The 23,221-nt window shown below is 37.2% G+C and overlaps 1 protein-coding gene across 1 annotated transcript in view; it reads right to left on the reverse strand.

Annotated features, from left to right (window-relative positions):
- The window catches only part of LOC119414781 (zinc finger protein GLIS1), a 40,888-nt gene that overhangs the window by 12,207 nt on the left and 5,460 nt on the right, over nucleotides 1–23,221 (reverse strand). The window contains exons 2-4 of the mRNA XM_037681894.1: nucleotides 18,496–18,657; nucleotides 9,188–9,301; nucleotides 2,105–2,204 (exon numbers count right to left, since the gene is read on the reverse strand). Of these exons, the coding sequence (XP_037537822.1) occupies nucleotides 2,105–2,204; nucleotides 9,188–9,301; nucleotides 18,496–18,657 (376 nt within the window). The remainder of the gene's footprint in view (nucleotides 1–2,104; nucleotides 2,205–9,187; nucleotides 9,302–18,495; nucleotides 18,658–23,221) is intronic.

Here is a 23,221-nt window from a genome sequence, read left to right on the forward strand (position 1 = left end):
TATACTGTATATATAAACACACACACTAAAATGAACTACTACTTGTACTAATATTCCTACTTCGCAGTTTTTCACTTATCGCAGGTCTTCAGGGTACGGATCCCTGCGATAAACGAGGGACTACTGTACACACTGAAAACACTGAGCACAATGAAAACAGCTACTATTATTTTGTTTAGTATTTTGCTACTTTCAGATTTGAATTTGCTTTTACTAATTTAATCTTCTAGCTTACATTTAGCTAGTTTTAATTTTTATCCAGCGTTTCTCTCTTTTAACAAGTATTTTGCTACTTTTAGCTTCTAGCTATGTTAAAAGCCTTCTGCCTTTTTTTTTTTTAGGTAGTCTTTTGTTTCTTTTTTAAGCTGCTAGCTACTATTTTGATACTTTTATATTTTAGCTAACCTTTGGGACTTTCAGCTTCTAGCCACCATTTAGCTAGTTTTAGATATTAGCTGGTGTTTTGGTCCTTTTTGATAGCATGCAGCAATTTTTTGCTTTAATTTAGTGTTTTACTACTACTAGTTGTTAGCTAGCATTTTGCTACTGTCAGATTTTAGCTTGCATTTCCTATCTTTAACTTCTAGCTACTATTTAGCTAGTGTTAATTTCAATCCAATTTTTGTTGTTGTTTCTAGTTTTAGCCTGATGCATGCTCAATAATCCAGGTAGAAAAATCTAAAAAAGTTAAATCTGGTCCTCTGGACATTCAAAAAACTAGTTTTAGCTTCTATCTACAATTTTGGTTATTTTAGTTTTTAACAGTTTTTCTATTTTTAGCTTGCTTTCTTATTTTTCAGTAGCCTTTGATTTTTTAGCAACTAGCTACCAGTTTGCTACTTTTAGATTTTAGCTAGCCTTTGCAAAATTTGTTTTTTAGCAACAATCTAGTATTAGCTGTTAGCTAGTGTATTGCTCCTATTATCTAGTCTTTTAGAGATTGGTTAGCTTTTTTGCTACTATTAGCTTCTAGCTACGCCTTTGACACTTGTCAGATTTTGTATCTTTTATCTAGCCTTTAAAATATTGGTGTTTTGGTATTTTTAGTTCGTAGCTTGATTTTTGCTAAAAAGCAGCAGCTGCTCCTGTCAGCCATTTTAAAACATTGGAAGTTTTCTTTTTGGTACTTTTTGTGACAAAACTTTGTGACATAATTAATTCCTAGTTTAACTTCAGGTCTATCGTTTTACGTGCTAATTGATTAAATGACATCGCAGACATCTTAAAACTGTGTTAACCGAGGCTTTTACGCCACAATTATTAACTTTAGTTTATTTTAAGCAGGGCAGAGCGCTGTAGTGTTAACAAGCTTCTTTTTTGTTATGCTTTGATCAGTGAAACAATGACGTAATTACTGTATGAATATTTAGGAATATTAAGACATTTTTAGCCTGTTTCCTCATAAAATTGTCCACATTTTCTAAATAAATAAAGGCCAACATCTTTTTTTAAATTGCTGTTTATATCATAAGCAGGGCTCTCAACAGTTTACAATAAGCCCATATGTCCTCGCTAAACAAGAAAAATACACAGTTTAGTAAAAAAATAAGATGTTAGGCTTTAATGTTTTTGATAAGGGAAAAGAGACCTCTTGGGATATTTTCTAAATTAAACACTGACATGCTTGTTTTTCCCTGAATAAACAGAGCTTGTTGTGCGCCGTTTGAGGCTTTTCCCTCTGAGTCCTCGAAATACAAAAATGCAAAAAGTAGTCTGAAGTAATGGACGTGGACAGCTCTCCTGGACGCGCTCGCCTCTCTTTCGCCAACCCAACTTCAATATTCCTGACAGCTTCTTGATCCAAGTTCAGCCATTGAAAGGGAGAGAGGGAAAAAAATAACATGTTTGGCTGGGAGGAACAGAAGGATGGGCGGAGCGAGAGCCAAAGCTGCCCACAGCCGGTGCCCGGTAATTGGACGAGGTAAACACAAGCAGGATGAGTTTTCTTAGGAGGAATGAAAGGACAAGGGAGCGAGTGAGGCCATGTGGGGAGAAACAAGAAGAGACAGCTTAACGGCCCAGGTGTGCCTGCCGGGACAACTTCTCTCTGTTTTTCCAGAGAGGTGTCGGAGAATAAACGCCATAGTTTGCTACCGTTTCGTACCTGCAAAGTCGTCTAAGGCTGGTAAAGGCGAGCTGTGGAGGTGCTGCCGTGCCAAACAATCACTCAAGACGTCCGATTCCAGCAAGGTGTGACCGTTGGTCTGGCAACAAGACAAAAAACACATTCATTAGGATATCTTTATTTATGATCACTTTTGGTATTTCTGTGTTGAGGCCGTTTTAACAAAACTTATTTTCGTAATATACGGAAAACACTAGTTTATTTTGGCAGGGAATGCTCTACTTTAATTTTTATTGCTTGCTACCAAAGGTGAAATGGGAATAGTTTTATTTTATTAATTATTGGATATACCTCTACAACTGAACTTGGAAAGCTTTGTGTCTCACATCTTTAATCTCTCCAAAAGCCAAAATACCATTCCAAATGTCTGGAAAACAGCGTTTGTTCTACCTTTGCTGATAGGAGGTGACCCCACCATATTGAGCAGCTATCGACCAATCTCTAAACTCTGTATTCTTGTTAAGGTTTTAGAAAAATTAATACATTCCCAAGTCAAGAAGTATTTGGATTATTTTAACATCTTAGCTCGAAACTGTTCAGCGATTTGTAGACATACAGGAGTACTTTGAACTGGATTTGAAGGTGAACTGGTAGCCAGTGCAGTGAGGCCAAAACTGGTGTAATGTGCTCTCTTTTGCCTGTACTGGTTAAAAATTGGGCTGCTGCATTCTGGACCAGTTGTAGTCATACAATGGAGGTCTGACTGATACCAAACAGGAGTGAATTGCAGTAATCAAGCCTAGATGTAATGAATGCATATATTACTGTCTCCAGGTTATTTTTGGACAATATGGGCTTCAGTTTAGACAGCCGCCTCAGTTGGAAGAAATACATGACTGTTAAGTTTCAGGGAAGGGTCCATTATCACTCCCAGATTAGTGAATCTTTGTTTTTCTGACAGGGATAGAGTGGAAAGGTCGATGCAGTGGTTTGTGATTGTGTCATTGGGAGGGAACAACATGACTTCAGACTTCTTTTCATTGAAACTTAAGAAGTTTAAAGCCATCCAGTCCCTGATGTCAGCCAGGCAGTCGACCAGAGGTTGAATAGAGTATGTACCATTGTGTCTTAGGGGGAAGTAAATTTGACAGTCGTCGGCGTAGAAGTGAAAGGGCATGTTGTGTTTCCGGAAAATAGCACCAAGTGGCAGCAGGTATAGAGAGAATAGGAGGGGACCCAGGATGGACCCCTGTGGAACCCCCCATTTAAGCTCTGTTGCTGCAGAACTAAAATCCTTGATGGAGACACAAAAGGATCTGTCAGTGAGGTGGGTTCTGAACCAATTGAGGGCTGACCCAGTGATGCCCACCCACTGCTCCAACCTAGTAATGAGGATCTCATGGTCGATGGTGTCAAAGGCAGCTGTGAGGTCAAACAGGACAAGCAGCACAGAATCACCAGTATCTGTGGATCTGAAGATGTCATTAAAAACCTTCAATAGGGCAGTTTCAGTGCTGTGGAGAAGTTTAAAGCCAGATTGGAATAGCTCTAAGATGGCCTGATCCTCCAGGAAGCACTTCAACTGGGACTCAACTGTTTTCTCCAGTAGTTTAGAAACAAATGGGAGTTTGAAGACAGGCTGGAAGTTGGAAACGACTGAGGGGTCAAAGTTTTTTTTTTGTTTGTTTTAAAGAAGTATTTGGACACCCAGATAACAAACCATTGCAATAGTCCAGTCTAGATGTGACAAATGCATGATCCAGTTTTTCTGCATAATTTTTAGATAAGAAGTTTCTAATTTTAGTGATATTACGCAGGTGGAAGAAGGCAGTTCTAGTAAAGTTTTTAATGTGGGGGATAAAAGACATGTCCTGATCAAAAATAACACCAAGATTTTTAACATTAGAGCTGGAGGCCAGATTAATGACATCTAAGGAGGGTGAAAAACTGAAAAACTTACTCCTAAGATGCTCAGGTCCAAAAACTAAAACCTCAGTCTTGTCTGTGTTCAAAAGCAGAAAATTTAGGATCAACAAGGTTTTTATGTCTTTAAGACATGCTTCTAGTCTAAGTAGCTGATTGAATTCATTGGGTTTCATGGACAAATATAACTGTGTATCAGCATAATTAAAATTTATCTCAGTATATGTACAGCACTTTGTGGCAGCTGTGGTTGTTTTAAAGGGCTTTATAAATAAAGTATTATTATTATTATTATTATGCTGTTTAAAAAAAAGAAGAAATTTCGTTGTGCTTCGGTGCAATGACAATAACGCTGATTCTGATTAATACCATTACCAAGTCAACACTTCAGCAAGTCACTATAGAAAGTCAACACTGATTGTCTGTTAGCAAAATATTTTATCATTCAACCTTTATTTAGACAGGTTAATCCCATTGAGCCTCGAGGACTCATTTACAAGAGAGACCTAATGTAAAAAAAAGAATGATGACAACAGTGGACAACAGCTACAACAACAGACAGTTATAAAAAGGCATACAGATTAAAAAGGCATCATTCACTAAATTTAATGGGCTTTAACTCAGTCAGTTTGGCAAATATTGAGCTAAAATTTGTGTGGTAGTAGCTGAGAGCCATCCTCAACAAAAAAATTGAGCGTTACATCGCACGATACATGATTAGACTGCACATGACATTTTTAAGTTTCAACCAAAACAGCTTCAACTCCTCAACAAAAGACGAGCTTAGTCTAAAACATGAAAGATGGAAGGCGATGTGCATTCCTTTAGGCAACCCTTAGCCTTTAACTCAAATATAAAATGCCTGTTTCTCATTTAGTGAGCTTCTTGAGAAACTAATTCCCAAAATCGTGTTATTCCAAAATATTCAAACAAAGTTAAAGCAGGACAATTTACTTTATTATCCACCGCTAACGGCTAATGGGGAGTCCCAGAGGACTTTCTGAGACATTTTACTGACAGAGGATGCTCACAGAGGCTGCCAAAGAACCACATTCACATCACCAGCCAGGAATATTTGCCTGAACTGTGTTTATGAAGATGCAAGCTTCAACAGCAGAGTCACGTAAGCTTTGTGAAGTGTGTATTTCAGTCTTATTTAGCCCCAGAGGGTATACTGCAGTGAAGGGCGTGTTGGCTGTGTCCTAACACAGAAACACACGTTGTTCTGTTTAAACCAATAATCCATTCAGTGTCACTCATGGTCCAAATGAAACAAACAAAGCCCAGATAACAGGCTGTAACAATAGGCTCACTATTCAGAGTTTTGATCAGATTTTGTTTGTTTCATACTACTGAATTATAAAAATAAAATCAGGATCTTTACCTTTTAAAGAACTCTTTTGTTCCCTCAGAGAAAGGTAAAGTAAATATAAACCATTGTCAGCCTTGAGGTTTAACCTGAATAATCTGAATGGTTTCACTTGCCAATAAACCAAATGTTGACTTTTTTTTTCCAGACATGATCCAGTCAGAGCCCTGTAAAGAGAGAGTTGCGACACTCCCATAGACTCCCATAGAAAGAATGGAATGCGGAAGTCACGTGGGTCATGAAGCGGCAAAGAGTTCCAAACAGCAGCGGGTTCAGCATTGAACGTAGTACATTCTCCGTGTTTTCCCGGTAAGTTGATGCAAATACGACACTTTTTTGCCATTGTGAAGCGTTATCTGACTGTTCTGTACCACAATTTATCAACATTAATACTTCATGTCGCCAGTTTTAGTTAATGAAACGTGTTAAATTACTAGTTGTGTTTTAACTGCAGCTGCTCTGCAACATGACGGTTTAAACGGGTCTATTTCTAATTCAACGTTTTAAAATATCTATTACTGCTTACATTTTGAAAGGTGGTCTTTTTAAAATTTATGGTAATTCCAGTTACTGAACTCAACTAGAAAATATTTGGTCTTTTTTCCTGAGAGATTCGTTCAACCTTTATTTCTACAGGTTAATCTCATTGAGCCTCGAGGACTCATTTACAAGAGAGACTGATTTCAACAAAGAATGATGACAACATGACAACAAGACTGAAGTAATTTAGTTAAAGTTATAGATCATTTGTCAAAGACTGCAGCATAAATTGTGACATTATCATTAAAGAAAAACGTGATTGTGGAGATGAGTCAATTTTTTTCATGTTTTCCAGGTAAACCAGAGGAGAATGACTTCATGAACTGAATGTTGCATTCAAAGTATCACAAAGGTACAAGATCTCATTTTCTGTCTTCTATTAATCAATAACAGCTGAATCAAGATGTTTGAATAAAATTACTTTAACACCATAACCTTCACAAAGTTGGTATTTACTGCAGGACTGTTCATTTACATTAGTTTTATATTATTAGTTTAGTGTTTGGTAATCATGGGTCAAGTTGAGATGAGACTCTTTCAAGACAGAACAAGAAATAAGAATTATTACAAGAATAAATCAGCATCAATAAACTGTAGGACAGTAACAAAACACTTATTAAACTATCACAGGTACATTGAGATGGAGCTGGAAGTTATTCTTCATGCCAGTTGTCTTCATCTGATCTTTTGTAAAAATATGTCAATTTATTTTCCATTAACATTTTTCTTCACAGGACTGAGTTAATTTTCTTGTCTGTGAGTTTCTTCTGTCCTGTTTATGTATGTTTTTGTGTTCTAATTGTTCCCTCAGGTTTTTCTTCTCTGTTCCCTGACTGCCTGTTGATCCATCCTCCTGGTCCTGTTGATTCATCCTCCTGGTCCTGTTGATCCTGGATCATCAGATCCTGACATGTCCCCGTCCTCTGAGGACACATTTTCATCTGTCTCTCATCTCACTCGCCTCATTTCTGTTTCTTCCTCAGTCTCTGAAATTACGTCACTGTTAGAATGAAGATTATTGTTCAATAAAAATATGACATGTCTTATTTAACACTGTTCGTACCAAAGTTTAATTTAGAACAACATGTGTGATCACTGGTCAGATCACTGGTCAGATCACTGGTCAGTGGAAGTTCTGCTGTTCTTCTCATCTGGTTCTGGTCCATGAACAAATGGTTGAACCTCCTTCAGTCTCACACGTCCTCACTGTGTCTCTGTGAACTGTCCTCTCTCTAAATGTGCCTGTAGAATGACATTAGTTTCTTTGACAGTTCAACATTTTGAGCCCTGATTGAAAATGTTTGTGCAGATTAAATTTACAGCTCTCACTTTGTGTTGTTGTGATGATGATGATGGTGCTCCTGCTGACTTGAGATGATGTCATTAATAAACAGTATAAATGTCAGTAAAAGTACTTTATTAAAGCTTGCTTTACATTTTACATATTTTATAATAAATTGTTTGGAAATTTATTTTTGCACAGTTAACACTTATTTTGTCATCTGTTATGATTTTAACTAGAAACAGTTTCATTTAAATTAACATTTTAATCAATGAATTACAATTTTACAATAGTTGTCAGGCTACAATCAACTCCGTTATCAGGTACTTGGTTGCCATAAAAAACGACAAATACAACAATTATATTCAGGTCTCTCTTGTAAATGAGTCCTCGTGGCTCAATGGGACGAACCTGTTTAATTAAAGGTTGAATTAATATCTTCGATAGAAATCAATAATTCATCCAGATGATCTGAGGGAAGCTGGAGCAGATATGAACTGCTGCATGGAGGACAAGGTGGAGCATTATCCTGCAGAGAACATCAGAAACAGCTTTATAACAGGTGTTACTCTGATCTTTTTTTAACGTTATAAAACACTGACATGGCTATATTGATCATTGTATTGCATAGACATTATTTTTCTAACAAATATGTGTTTGCAGTCTCGTTTCCTTCTAAAATTTAATGATAAATGTATCAGCTGCTTCTAAAAATGCTTTGATAAAATGCATAGTCTGTGAAATAATCAGTAATCAGTTAAGTAATCAGTTCGTTACTGCTCAATAATTACTGAAAGACGTCAGGTAAAGTAAGAAAAGTCGATTTTTGTGTTATGTTGCGCCAGCAGCTGCTCAAACTGACTGACAGCAATGAGCTTTTTGGAACTATGGGGAGCTGCATGAACCACGTGACCGCGTATCGGCGAGTTCAAAGAGTGTCGCAACTCTCTCTTTACAGGGCTCTGGATCCAGTGTTCAACTTTTCTGTTTTCATCTGGAAGTCTTTAATGTTACAGCAGATGTTCTGTTTGGGCTGAAGGCCAGCATCTAAATAAATGGCCCTGCTTGTTTACTGAACTAAAACAAACAAATCAATCACACATGTTTGTTTATAAAAGCTGGTTTCTGAGCAGTTAACACCGAATGTTCCTGCTGACAGAACATCCCAACCGCCCCAGAACGAAGCAACAATTAGACATAGCAGATATTTAAAGATGTTATTTTTTTATATTTGGTTAAAAGGTTCAGCTACTGTAATAAAAGTACCGTATTTTTCAAACTATGAGGCTCACTTAAAATACTTGAATTTTCTCAAAAATCGACAGTGAGCCTTATTATCCAGTGCGCCTTATGTATTAGTTCTGGTTGTGCTTACTGACCTCGAAACAATTTTATGTCGTACACGGCGCCCAAAAATCCATCAATCCATTATCTTTTACCCGCTTCTTCCATTTTTGGGTAACGAGGGTCGCCAGTGCCCATGTCCAGCAATCACTGTGCGAGGGGCGGGGTACACCCTGGACGGGTCTCCAGTCCATCACAGGGACACATAGAGACAAACGAGACAAACTCTCTCACTCACACCTAGAGACAATTTAGAGTTACCAATCAGCCTAACACACATGTTGTTGGTCTGTGGGTGGAAACCGGAGTACCCGGAGAAAACCCACGCAGCACGGAGAGAAGATGCAAACTCCACCCAGAAAGATCCCTGGACCGGGATTTGAACCAAGGACCTGCTCGCTGAGAGGCAGCAGCTCTACCAGTTGCGCCACCGTCCTGCCCAAGGATTCAAATGTTAAGGATTTTTTCTGAAGGCATGGATGTTAGAAAACTTTAATTTCAAAGTAGATTAGATAATTATTTGCTGTTTTAGTTACTGGGATTGCCAGATGGCATCTTTACAGACTCATTTATTTTTCTTTTTTGCACCGCAGCCTGTGCTCATTCTGATTAATTTAGCAGCATAAATTACACGTTTATCATGTAAGGTCTGAGTTGCGGGTACCTTGATCTCCTTGTCTTGCAGGCCTTTGGTAGAATGAGCCTTGACGTGTTTTCGTAACGAGCTGGGATCGGTGTAACGCTTGGTGCATCCTGGGACCTGACAGGCGTACGGCTTCTGTAAACCAAACAACAACAAAAACAGATAAGATTGAATGGAAGAAAATAACCTTTTCCCACTCCCTTTCAATAAAAACTTAGTTATTTTTTCATGTAACTGCTTTGTTACTTGGCCTATAACTGAGTAAATGTGCATTTTACAGGTAAAAATGTACAAAAATGACTTTTAAAAAACATGTTTTGAGATTGTGGTTCCTGATGAGGCACAGACTAAACTCTGACCTTTCTTTTCTCTATCCTAAAATTTATATCATCTTCTTGACGTGAGGTAGGTCAAAATGTGCTAAACCCAGACTATAAAGCAATCAGAACATGAGTATGAATAAAGAGAAATCTGTACAATGCTAAACACAACGTTAACAAATAACAGCATGGCTCAATGTAAGCTCAGCAGAGTCACATCCACACTGTCTATTAAAACATTCATCAATTTTGCAGATGCTCAAGTTGTTCCTCAGTTAAAAATTAAGCATATTTACCTTTCATCTGAAAGCTTAAAGACAAGAAAAAAGAGGAATACAGAAATACGGTAAATAAAAAATATTTGTAAATGAACATTATGCATCTGCATGTAAGTAAAACAACAGAATTTACCTTACTGAGATTTACATTTATCCCTCAAAAGGTCTCTAAACTTAATAAAAATGCTCCTCGGGAAAAATCGACCACCTGTATAAATTTTACACTGATTATATAAAAAGCAGGAAGTATAAAGTACTTTTTTACTTACTGATCAGAGCTCTGTGATTAGAAAAAAAAAATTATCAATAATTTTATTCCTCAGACTTTGTCCTGTTGTCAGTACAGAGTGTGTAACAAGAGACAAGTTTCCTGAAAACATGATTTATCAGTAGGTTTGTGTTTGTGTGATAAATATGCTGCACATAAATGTAAAAACAGAGACAGATGTTGGAAGGACTTTTGAAAATCAGAAACAAACTCACTGTTAAATTAGTGGCAGACACTAATATTTGAAGAAATGTTATCAGTTGTTTTTTTTTTAATTATAAAAAGTAATTCAGGTAGAATTACATAAAAAATGTTCTAAAACTTTAAAAAAAGAGAAGAATATTGAACAGAACAAGTTTAATCAACTCGTACAGTTACATTTCATTCTCTGACAGTTTGTATTATTAAATATATATATTTGTGTCTCACGCTGACAAAATGAGTCTGAATGAACAATGACTGCTTCGCAAAAAAAACCATGAACGTGATTTTTCTTGTAACTGAGATTCAGTGAGACCATAAAGACATATCCTGTCAACTAATATAATAATATATCATCTTCCTAATCTGCTTTTAAATAGAAAATTTCTTACAGGTATCCATTAAGAAACTGCCGTTTTAATTTCTCTTGAAATTTATACTAATACTAATGTTATCTCCAGCGATATTCATGCAGGATCAATAAAGTTCTATCTTATCTTATTATATACTTTATCATTTGCTCCAGAGCTTATATATAGCTTTAGCTCCAGATGTAAACGAATTAGCTTTAGCCCTGGAGCTAAAAGCATTAGCTCCATATATATATATATATATATATATATATATATATATATATATATATATATATATATATATATATATATTAGGGGTTGAACAACTACATAATTTTTAAACTCAACATTAACATAATAAAACTCGAGTAGAACTCGAGTACTTGATGACATCATAGGATCTAAAGATACAAAAATAAATAAATAAATAAAACCACAAAAAAGGTAATTATTTACACACACAAAAAAAAGACCAACAAACCATTGGGAGCATATATTATGCTCCTACCAGTTATCATACAGCAAATAAGTCACAGGAAAAACTAAACTATAATTTTTTTTATTAAGCTGCAAACGTGAAAAAACGTGCGGCACGTCAAAAACAAAACTAAAAACAGTGTGTGTGTGTGTGTGTGTGTGTGTGTGGGTGGGGGGGTGTCGACCACCCCGCACCACCGCCAGCTGTGTTGTGCATTAAGTTTAGTTTTAGAGATTAATATGTTTATAGGTATTTTATAGGTTTAGAGATTAATATTTTTTGCTTTTTGTTTTATGAAACAAGGTCAGAGGAAGCTGGTTCTGGTTCGGTCGATTGGACCCGGTGTTACACCACATTCTGTGACCTGCAACAGTGCATGCAACACCGCCCCCTATGGTCACAATATACGGTGGTCATAAAATATGGTGTAACACCGGTTCGCAACGCGCTCCAAACAGTCAGGAAGTGGTTTCATAATCTGTTTCCTTACGGTACTTGAACCAGAAGATTCATCTTTAGTGAAATATTTCCATATTATTGATGCATTTCTACCTGTTTGCCAAAACTGGGTCTGCTCTGCTCCATCCGTTTGCTTGGAGGAATCCATTTTGTAACCAGTGCCCGGTGCGGATCACGTGACGCAATGATGTAACAGCGGCGTAATGATGTCACCACGAATAAAAAAAACTATACGATGGAGCTCATCTTCCCTGTGACGTTGGAACAAGCCACCAGCCAAAAGAACTGGAGTTGGACACAAAAGAGCTTCTGCAGAATCTAGAAGATGTTAAACGAGTTTATTCCAAAAAACCAAATGGTTGTTAAATTTTCCTGGGTGTGATTATTAAATTGTTTATTGCTCAAGCCATAAAGCAATCAAATCAAAGATGCTTTCCAGAAACTTTCGAGTCCCACTACAAGAGGTATTATGAGGACATTAGGAAAGTGCGATATGGCATAAAATTCATATCACGATATGTATTGTGAAGGGTGGCAATAACGATATATATCGCGATATGTTTTTGGTATAAAACTTGCTAAAAAAAAAAGCATAGGGTGTCCTTTTGCCATCATATATTTTGAATTAAGAAAATTCCACTGCTAGATCCAGAGAGTTTTTAAATAATAAACAAATCAAGTATTAGGCTTCTTGCTTGTAGTGCAAAACAGTGCAAAAGATATCAAATGCAGTTTTAGCCTTATGTTTTAAACAAAAAAATATGTTAACTCTTAACAGTTTCCAGTCTTACTTAATAAATGAACAGCAACAGAGCAGCATTTTACACTGAAACACTTCACCCTCCAACCCTCTAGTGGGCGACTCCTTCCGATTTAATGGAGAGCTGACACAAAATGAATCTGTGGCTTTGACCAGAGGGTCTCGCAGTAAAATCACACAACACAGCGTTTTTTTCACAGATCAGAGAGCAGGTTTCTCTAAAGCTGACCAACGCTTACTTTAACTTTCAATTGGAAAAAATTTTTTTTTTTTGATGGAACAGCGTTTTGCGCATGCGTCAGAATACGGCAAGCCAGCTGTAGTTAGCTTGTAGCTTTGCTACTTAGCTCTCGAAAAAAAGACTTTAACGCCACTTGCACACAGTTTTCAACCAAAAAAAGTAACGATTAAACTGACAACTCTGATTTTACTTCAGACACAGTATTACTGCGGTTAGCCGGTAGAAGACAGATCTCTATCGTAGGCTAAATTTCTATCGTTTCTACCGTGTACCGTATATATCATGCATTCCTAGAGGACATCTGGCCTCATTTTCAAGGCCAGGAGTTTTATTCTACAACAAGAAAACTGAGGAAACTCTCAAAGTGCATCTTCAAGGACTTTTGTAAGATTCGAGACATTTCAGAAATTAATGTCATGGCTTATGTGAGAATATTTGTAACTGATTTTGATGATGCAGTCGTCAGCTACTTGAAAAATCTGCTGACGAATTTCACCAAGAAACCTTCCAACATTTCGAGGCTTGTATCGTTTGTAGAAAACGGTCTTAGAAATGTGCTTGTGGACCAAAGGAAGGCAGAATCTGACGACTCAGCCAGTGAGGGAGAAATTAATGAAACTTCACCAGAAAACAGCGCCGAGAAAACCCTGACAACAAACGTCAGAACCTTTGAAGTGAAACAAAACTCTTTTCCTGTGAATTGAGTGATTCACGTGAAACTTGTTCAAAATACTTCTAACAAAAAGATTTCCCTTCTACAAATAAATTAAAATTCTGTTTCTGTAGCTGAAGTGATTCCAGAGAAATCTACTCAAAATATTTGTTACAAGCAGGTGTCAGAGCTCACACCTGTTGAAAGCATCGAGTCTCAGCCGCCTCTAGACGTCACACTAGATGAAGATAGGGATACTTGAACTCCTCCACTTGAGGCAGAACCTCACCCTTGATCTGGAGAGAGCAATCCACCCTTTTCCGGTTGAGGACCATGACCTCAGGTTTGGAGGTGCTGTTGTGCTTGTTGTTTGTGATGTGAAAATTGTACGTTTACTACATATTTTAGTTGGTTCACAAACTATACGCTGATAAACAGTACATGCTCAGAGGCTTTAGAGCAACTAACAGTTAAGTGTTTACCACATTATTTACCCCGCGAGTTTACGGCGGTGTTTATAATAGCTGTTTATATAGCTCCGGATGCTAATGCTAAAGACACCCTGAAGGAGGTAAATAATAACATCAGCTTGCTTCTGAATAAACACCCGGAGGCTTTTTATGTGGTGGCTGGTGATTTTAACCACGTAAATCTGAAGGAGACACTGCCAAGTTTTTATCAGCATGTCACCATACCAACGCGAGGAGGTAACACACTGGACCGTGTTTACACCAATGTGAAAGACGCATATAAAGCCGTACCCTGCTCCCACCTTGGACTCTGTGGTCACATATCAATCCTTCTGGCTCCTGCTTGCCTGCCCCCGCTGAGACGGTCCAGACAGACACAGAGGTGATTAAAGGGGTGGGTAAGACACAGTGACTATTTTAAAGGACTGCTTTCAACACATGGACTGGCAAGTATTTTGGGATGCTGCTGTCAAGGAAGATGGGGCGCTAGACTTGGAAGAATACGCATCCTCAGTCTTGTAGGTGATGTTGATATTATTCTCTGCTCTTTGTTTTGCAGGATGTTTCTTGTTCTTACCTGCCTTAAGACAATGGATGAAAATTAGCTGTTGTGCTAACTCCGAAATATTTATATTGATGCTTACCGCTGACATGTTGATGAATATGCATTGTCCTAATTTAAATAAATAAATAAATGAAATGAAACAACAAATGTACCAGAAACAGGTAAAAGGTTCTTTATTGTCAATCACATCACATGTGGTACGTGAGGTGGAACGAAATTGTGTACTCAAGGTCCCAGTTACAGCCAAAAATAGCAAAAATATAAAGTATAAAAAGAAACAGTATACAAGGATCTAAGATGTACGCTAAACACTAATAATGTAAAACAATATGGTAAACCAAACAGCAGCCCGAACATGAGTCTGTAGTGAGCAGATGGATATTTCCATTCATTTTCATTACCACAAGTTTCAATTTTAGTCCAACAATCCACTCTGTTTTTATCAAACCTGAATTTAAAGTCTTCTCTGGCTGTTATACCATATTCAGCAATTATTCAGACAGTCCTCCACTGGGCCTCTATAATGGCGCCAGATGTGTCTGATTCTTGATTTGTGATGCAACTGAGAAACCAACATTAGCCAGTGTGAAACCACAAGAGGGAGAAAATATATTTCTCCTCTTGTTGTAATAACGACATGCAGCTCCATGTAATAAGAGATCTTATTCGCTGGATTTTTGCTAAATCGTTGCTGCTTGTCAGCAGGAGTAAAAATAACTGGGGGCTTCAGAGCAAATCCACATAAAGTATTAAATTTAACAGTTTCCCTGACTGGAGGAAACAGGAATAATGGGAGAAACTGTACTTTAAATACAACTATATGTGTTTTTATAGTATCACATACAGCTAATTTAACGACTGTAAAATATTTGGCGCTTTAAAAGCATAGACATATGTAAAAACATAAATTTTTATTATTCTACAGTTGTTTTCTAACATAATTTATGGACCTCTATATAACTACTTAACAACAAAATAAACCTTTATAAATCAAATATTCATTTTGAATTGTTCTTATAAACTCTTTTTACTTAAAAGCACCACTGCCCCAGCACCTACCTGTTAGATTGGGGAAAGGAAAACAAAAGAAAAAGGAGACCAATGAGTGCAGTAAGAAGTGAATAAATTACAATTTGACGTATTAAAGCAGGTCAAGTGTAAACAGAAGATGAAAAAAATATTACTACCAGAAATAAAAACATCTATTTTTGGGAGCTATTCTGCAAAATGAGTCACAATATGAATTACTCAAAACTGAGATTTTATATTTAGATTTGCCGTTTCAAAAGCTTCAAACTTATTCGTAGTTTATTAAAAGTTGGTGATTTACAATATTTCCTAGCAACAAGCTAATTTTGTTTACAAGAGTGCTGGTTTGAAACAATTGTTTTTTATTAGTCTGGAGTGAAGTCAATGGGAGTTCCAGCCCTACATTTAAAAATGAGAATCCCTAAGCTTCACAATGATGTCACACATTATAGGAAGGGATTTATGGCAGAGAAAACCGAACAGTTTCAAGATTATAAGACAAATCATTATTTTTAAATACCTGTTAAAAAAAAAAACTTTGATCCAAAGATAGATCAGGAAAACTATCTGCTATTTTAGTTGTTAGGGTTGCTAGATGGTCATGTTCTGAAGTCATTAGACACAAATCTCAACTGCAGCAGAAATCAACACTGCCTTGGTTTTCTTGCTCTGCAGCCTGGGCCAATTCTGATTCCTTTTGTCAGAACAAAAACAAAAACATGTCTCACATACTATATATATAATGATACTGTCCCAGTGGCAAGAGGTTAGGATTTAGAAAGGCAAGACTATACACAAAGCGTAAAAACAGAACTTATTTACTATTAATAAAAAACAAAATGTTGACATGGCAGCAAAATCTACTCACAAAACACTCGAGGAAGAACACAAGGAGCACGAGAATTTACAAGGCACAAGCCACATAATGCTCTGCTGATGAGTAAAAGAAAACCAACAGAATATTTTGAGCAGGGATGATGAGGAAGTTGAGGCACCTGAGCTGAATTACAGACAAGGAAGATGTGAGAATGGCAGTCTGACTGAGGAGAAGTGAATGATGTTGCAAAGGAACATAAAAAACTGATAAAAACAAACACAAATCCTGACACATACAATGTCATATGTGTACACACACAAACCGTATTTTCCGGACTATACGTCGCTACGGAGTACAGGTCGCATCAGTCAAAAAATGCCTCATGAAGAGGAAAAAAAAACATGCATAAGTCGCTTCAGAGTACAAGTCGCATTTATTTAAAAGTGTATTTCACAAAGTGCAAGAATAGGCATTTAATCTGAAATAACAATAAGACAGAACATAACTGGGATCCTGAACAGGCTCAATTAACATAACAAGCCAACGAGTCCGACAAGCAAGTTACCGGTAAATTCACCAATCTCATTCCACATCACTGAATCCATCGACTTCTTCATCCTCGGTGTCGCTTCTGAACAACTCCACCAACTCCGGAGGAAGATGAAGTGCAGTATCCTCTTCTGCGGGGCTGACGTCAGACAGTTCCGGTTATTACGGCCTTTCTGAATCCCGACAGGATGGTTTCAGTTGGCACTGAAGTCCATGCTTCATCGATCCATCCAAGGGCTTGCTGGAAAGTTGCATGGCGCTTCCTTCCGGTTGCCGTGTATCTGTGCTCTCCATCCACCATCCACTCCTCCCACATGCGACACAAGGCTGCCTTAAAGCTCCGGTTCACTGAGATGTCGAGAGGCTGGATTACTTTGGTTGAGCAGGTATGGAGTTACAAGCTTTTATTTTATCTTTGAACTGTGGCATTATGTGCGCTTGCATACTATCCATCATGAGCAAGGTGTTGCGTGTTTTAAAGAAGCCATCAGGACGCTTAGAGTAGCCCTTTGTCAGCATATAGTTGTCAAAAGCCTAGAGGGCCCTCTCGTGGCTGCAAATGGTAATGTTTACTCTTTGATTCATGTTAGCATGAATGAACATGTAACATGTCAGTCGAAAATTGTGTCATGAATAGGAAAAAAATGTAAATAAGTCACTTCGGACTATACATCGCAGGACTGGCCAAACTATGGAAAAAAGTGTGACTTATAGTCTGGAAAATACGGTACATGTGTATGTAAACACATGTCAAGAGACATGGTCCTCGGTTTAAAATGATCTGACCTCCTGTACGTGTAACAGGACAAAAAGTGATTCCAGATTATTTCAAATGATCCAGTCTTACCGGCCAGCCTCAGTCTGTTTGTTCCAACTTTAAGAAAATAAACGATCTCTCTATTCAATCATGTTTACGCTTCAGATTTCTGGTTTAGCAGTTTTAGCCTTCTGGCAAACAGTGTTATGAATGCTACTAAGTCCTTTTCAGCAGAAGAGAGAGCAAAAGTTGTAGGCCACACCCCACCCCAAAAGGAGCACTATCCTCTGTAGTAGTATTAAACATTATGATACAAAAATCAACCTAGAATGTCTCTAATTTCAAACTTTATAATAGCAAACGTTTACATTCAGAGAAAAGGAAGATGTAACATTCTCTGTAAAACTGATCAGATATTAGTTCCTTGTTAAGATAATGTTAAAACAAAAGGTATATTAAACTTTTTAAACTACCCGTACAGAGAAAAGCTGCTAATAGAGCGTCTACTGTATATTTCTGACTCAAAAAAAACAAAAACAAAAAGCAAATACAACCTTCACAGAGAATGTGACATATGCATCTTAAAATTGTTTAAAGTGCTAAATTTTAGGTTGGTAGCAACTTTCTTGTTCGGTGTTGAGTGTAGGGTAGAAACAAAGTTAAAATTTAATTATACAAAACAACAACAAACGGGCAGCACGGTGGCACAACTGGTAGAGCTGCTGCCTCTCAGCGAGCAGATCCTTGGTTCAAATCCCGGTCCAGGGGCCTTTCTGGGTGGAGTTTGCATGTTCTCTCCGTGCATGCGTGGGTTTTCTCCGGACACTCCGGTTTCCTCCCACAGACCAAAAACATGCATGTTAGGCTGATTGGTAACTCTAAATTGTCCCTAGGTGTGAGTGAGAGAGTGAATGGTTGTTTGTCTCGTTTGTCTCTATGTGGCCCTGTGATGGACTGGAGACCTGTCCAGGGTGTACCCCGCCCCTTGAACAGTGATTGCTGGACATGGGCACCGGCGACCCCCGTGACCCAAAATGGAAGAAGCGGGTAAAAGACAATGGATGGATGGATGGAAAACAACAACAATACCACAAAGCAGAAAGACTCTCAGTTAAGAAGCAAATGTTCTGACCGTGTCCAGGTGTGTGCGCTGGTGTTTGGCCCGGTCACTGGAGTTGCTGAAGGCCTTCAGGCAGCCGGGGTGCTGACAGATGTATGGTTTCTCTCCTGTGTGGCTTCTCAGGTGGATCTTCAGGTTCTCCAGACGAGAAAATGCCTTGGAGCAGCCCTCAAACTAAGAAGAGAAATAATCAATGAATGTAAAAAAAAATAAAAAATCTTGAGTTTCGGATGGTACAATCAGTACACTGTTTTATACAAACGTATTTCAGTTTAAAAAAACTAGAAGCCCAGAATGAACTGCGTGAAATAAAATTCAAACAAGATCCAAAACAAGATGAATGAAACGATTTAAATTCAAGTTTGACAGTTTAAGTTTTCACAGTAATTCATAAAGTTAATGTTGTTTAAATGTACTTTGTATAAGCTTCACATGGGTTTATCTGAGATCTTCTAGTGTCTTTGTTATCATTTCTAAAACACAAAATTCAGACTAGAAGTTCCTCCATAAGAGCCAGGCTGAATCTGTTGACAAAAATCCATCTGTCACTATATTTAGGTATAACTTGTAACACCTGTAATCACCTTCAGTTGCGTCAAATATGTGACATTTGCTGGCAATGAGTTGGAACGAGCACAGGCTGCAGTGCCAAATAACTGAAAATATTGTTGTTTTTTCCTGTAGTGACGGAAATCCCATTGTATAGTGTTTGGCACCATTGTACTATATTATACTTGGGGAGTGATGGCGCAGAGGCTAGAGAAGATGGCCCCGTGATCAGAAAGTTGCAGGTTCAACTCCCTGGACTGACAACATCAAATAGTGGTGGAAAAGGTGAAACCCATTGGTACTTTATTTTTGTCCCTTTATTGCATGCTTTTAGTATTTCTTGTTTGCTTGTTCTTTGATCTTTTAGCGAGTCAAATTGGTTCTTCTCATCCTACGCATTTCATTGTACTGTTAACCTTTTGTTGACCTTGCATATGACAACTAAACACAACTTGAACTTGAACAACACCCACACCTGCCTCCACCCTCATTTGCCCCACTCTGGGCCCTTGAGCAAGGCCCTTAACCTCCATCATCTGCTCCCAAACAGGTCTCTCTTGAAAATGAGTTCTCGTGACTCAATGAGACTACCTGTATAAATAAAGTGCAAATAAAATTCAGAAGCTTTGGAATTTCCAAAGCTTCTGAATTATGGTATAGTCTTCGTCCGTCAGTAAACTTTCTGCCATGACTTCTGATCTGCTCAAGATAATTTAACAAAACTTGGTACAAGCTTCTATCGCCACTAGAAGGTGCATGGAATAATCTTTTCTTCAAGGTTGAGGTCACATATCAAGGTCACAAGGTCTTTGCTTGTCCGGGACTATAGATTGCTGTATTGCTGTTTAATAGTTTGTTGAGGGGCGTATAACGTGCTGTATGCGCTACTCTTGGAAAATATCTTTATCAAGATATATTATTAGATTATATCACTAGATTATATTATTATAAGATATATATTATTATATTACTGTATATATTATATCTTAGATCTTTATTACTGTTTCTTTTTACAATTTATATTTTTGCTATCGCTAGATGTAACAGGGACCCTGTGTACACAATTTTGTTCCATCTCATGTACCACCATGTGATGCGAATGATAATAAATCCTACTTGAACTTGATATACGACTGAGATTCCTGATTACATCATGCCAGACCTATGAGTATCGAGTTTTCAAACCGACAGTCTCGTAAACAAAACTAGCTTGTTGCCAGGTGATAAATTGCCAAATTTCAACAAACTACCTGCAGTGTTTCCCATACTTCCTCGCCTTGGCAGGGCACTCGTATCTTCCGTGATTTTTGTCAACGGAGACACGTCTGTGTTGCGCGATGTTGGTACCAACAGTTTTAGGGGTTGGAGATGGCTCAGCATGAGGGAAACAAAGAGCTACCTCTGTAGCCTTTCAGCTAGCGCATCTGTATTGTTTGCCGTTAGCTTAGCACTACGTCAGTGCCGGCAGATGTCGATGTAGTTTGGTAGACAGGGTGCTCAGTTCTGTTGACATGGTAGAAGAAACACTGACGTCATTTGGAAGCTGTTGGGATGAAGAATTTTAAAATAAATAAATAAATAAATAAATAACTCAAAATAGGATAATACCATTGGGATTCATTTTGCCAGCATGGGTCACAAATGGCAAGATTGCAGGATATTAAAGTTTTACTAATTTTCGTTATAAGGTTGTGACGTACAGCTGAATTAATTTGAGATTTTTTTGAAACAAGTTTGCTAAACCAGTGCTTTAAAGGCTAAAACAAATACATAACTGGAGTTATAGCCTAACAAATTAAATCCTTTAGGGTAAATCTTTCAACTACAAAAGCCACCATTTAGTGTGTTACAGTTTGTAAAAGTGTGTTAAATATACCCCATTTATATTTAACTACGTTTTGATCTGATTTTATGATGAGAGCTAACAAAACAATTTGTACCTTTCAACAGATTTTAGTCAACATAAAAAAAAAAGGAAACTAGGATTTTTTTTAAGTAATGATTATTGCCCACTGGCAGAAGTTCTAAACAAAGATCTTCTGGGATCTGTTAGTTTTGGGGCCAACTCTCAGCGACTACCACCCACATTTCAGCACAATTTCTGCTAAACTGACCGAGTTAGAGACATTTTTGTGTCTGCTAATTTTAGCCATTTTGCTCTGCGCTGACTACAAAAGTTAATCAGTTGTAGATGTATGCCTGACGATTACTCTCTGGACTTCCATTACAACCAATTCAATGGTTTGTGTGATATTTTGCTAACAGACAGACAACCTAACAGTCAACAAGGTTGTTCAGTTACTGCCCGCCGTTCACTAAGAGGCTTGATGTTAAACAAATGAACAACAATAAATGTTTCATATGTGAAAACAAATAAATAAATGAGAGATTATTAAATTATTTCCATAAAGACCTAACCTTGCTTTAATTAATCTGGTGTCAGACATGTTGAATAAAGATTTTATAAAACATGCTCCAAATTACAAATGAAGGATTATGAGGTTTGCTGACCTGGTTTTATTTAATTTATATTAGTCCAGATGTTATTGATGTAAACTATTTATTTATTAAAATAACTCAATCTGACTGCAAAGACCTCTTAGTAGTTCCAGTTTAAATTACTTCACCTTCTTTAAAGTTACATAAAGCCCAGTTATTATTAGAAAATGGAAAGAGAAATATGTCAGCTTGTTATTGTGAGACTAAATAAATTAAAGTAATAATTTAAACACAGCTGTTGGTTATGATACTGTCAGTGACACAATTCAAATAGTAAAATAAAAATATCAAATTTCTGCAATTTTAATCGTGATAAATTAAATATTTTTCTGATATTCGCACACGACTCTTCATTTTTTAAGCTACGTTTGCTGCCGATAAAGTGTAGTAAAGTCGTATAATGAGAGACGTTGAAGACAGCTGGAAGAAAAAAGAAAAATGTCAACAATTAAAAACATTAAATCTATAACGGTTAAAACTAAATCACACACACACCCGGCTGTGGTAGGTTAAAGTGTTTCTGTTGGGTTGAAGCCAAACAAGAAGCAAAAATCCGTCTCAGCATTTTTATTTACACGTTCAACAATAAAGCAGAATATTAATGAAACTGACTCAAGTTCCCCCGTGAAGGCTCGGGTTTTAAATCAGCTTAGTAGTACAAATTATCTTCAAGAGATAGTTTGGACATTCAAGAAAAAGACAGCTGGATTTTTATCATTTATATATTTATCATATTTTTTACAGTCAAAAGAGTCTTTTGGGTGTGACTCTAAAAGGCAGAAAGAGTGGCTTTCATCTAAAAAGTGTTTTCCCTCCAAACATTTGCTCCAAGTTTTATTAGGTCTCACTAATGAGTCTGTAAATGTCACTCACCTCATTTATTTTAACAAGTCTGTACATAAAAGGAAGAAAGTCCCACTACATCATAGTGATTAATTAATCCAAGGGTTGAAACAACTTCTGTACAAAAAACAAACAAAAAAAACATATATATATATATATATATATATATATATATATATATACGTATATGCAGGTCGGAGCACACAAACCGTGAGAAACCTTCAGACTTTATTAGTAGTAACTTTGTTTCTGCTGAGGTGTGAAAAAAAACAGACTGAAAGGTGTGGCGTTCAGAGACGAGCTGCACCATTCATGCTGAACTCCTATGCAAATCACTCCTGTTCCCCTGAGGGTTATAGTCTGTTGGTCCGGTCCACATGAGCAACGTTTTGGTCACATTTGTTCTCTCAAACAATCTACACTAAAGCTTGGAAGGGCTCATGGAGAAAAAAAATCATCCATTTATTTTTGATTGGGATTGTATTCATTTTTTTATGTTGTAAATAAACGCCTGTTCTTCACAAAGCCTAAAAAAATCCTTCATATGTTTTTTTATTTTGTCAGAATTGTTTTATATTAGTGCCCTCTATTGTTCCTTACGTGGAAAAATTGCCCTCATTGAAATCTATTATAAATGCATCGTGGGGCTTCAAGTTTCTTGACTCACAAGGCTTACATATTAGAGCGCAACCGATATATCTGTAGGGCTGATATAGAGTAGGCATTTGGGGACATATCATGTCGGTGATAATTGGCCCATTATGCACGGATATAAACACTAAAATGCTGGGAATGAGCTGTGTCATTACTTGCAAATGGCGTAATTGTATAATGTATCCACAAGAGG

The sequence above is a fragment of the Nematolebias whitei genome, chromosome 9 (genome assembly GCF_014905685.2).
Source record: "Nematolebias whitei isolate Nwh7 chromosome 9, NemWhi1, whole genome shotgun sequence".
NCBI lineage: Eukaryota > Metazoa > Chordata > Actinopteri > Cyprinodontiformes > Rivulidae > Nematolebias > Nematolebias whitei.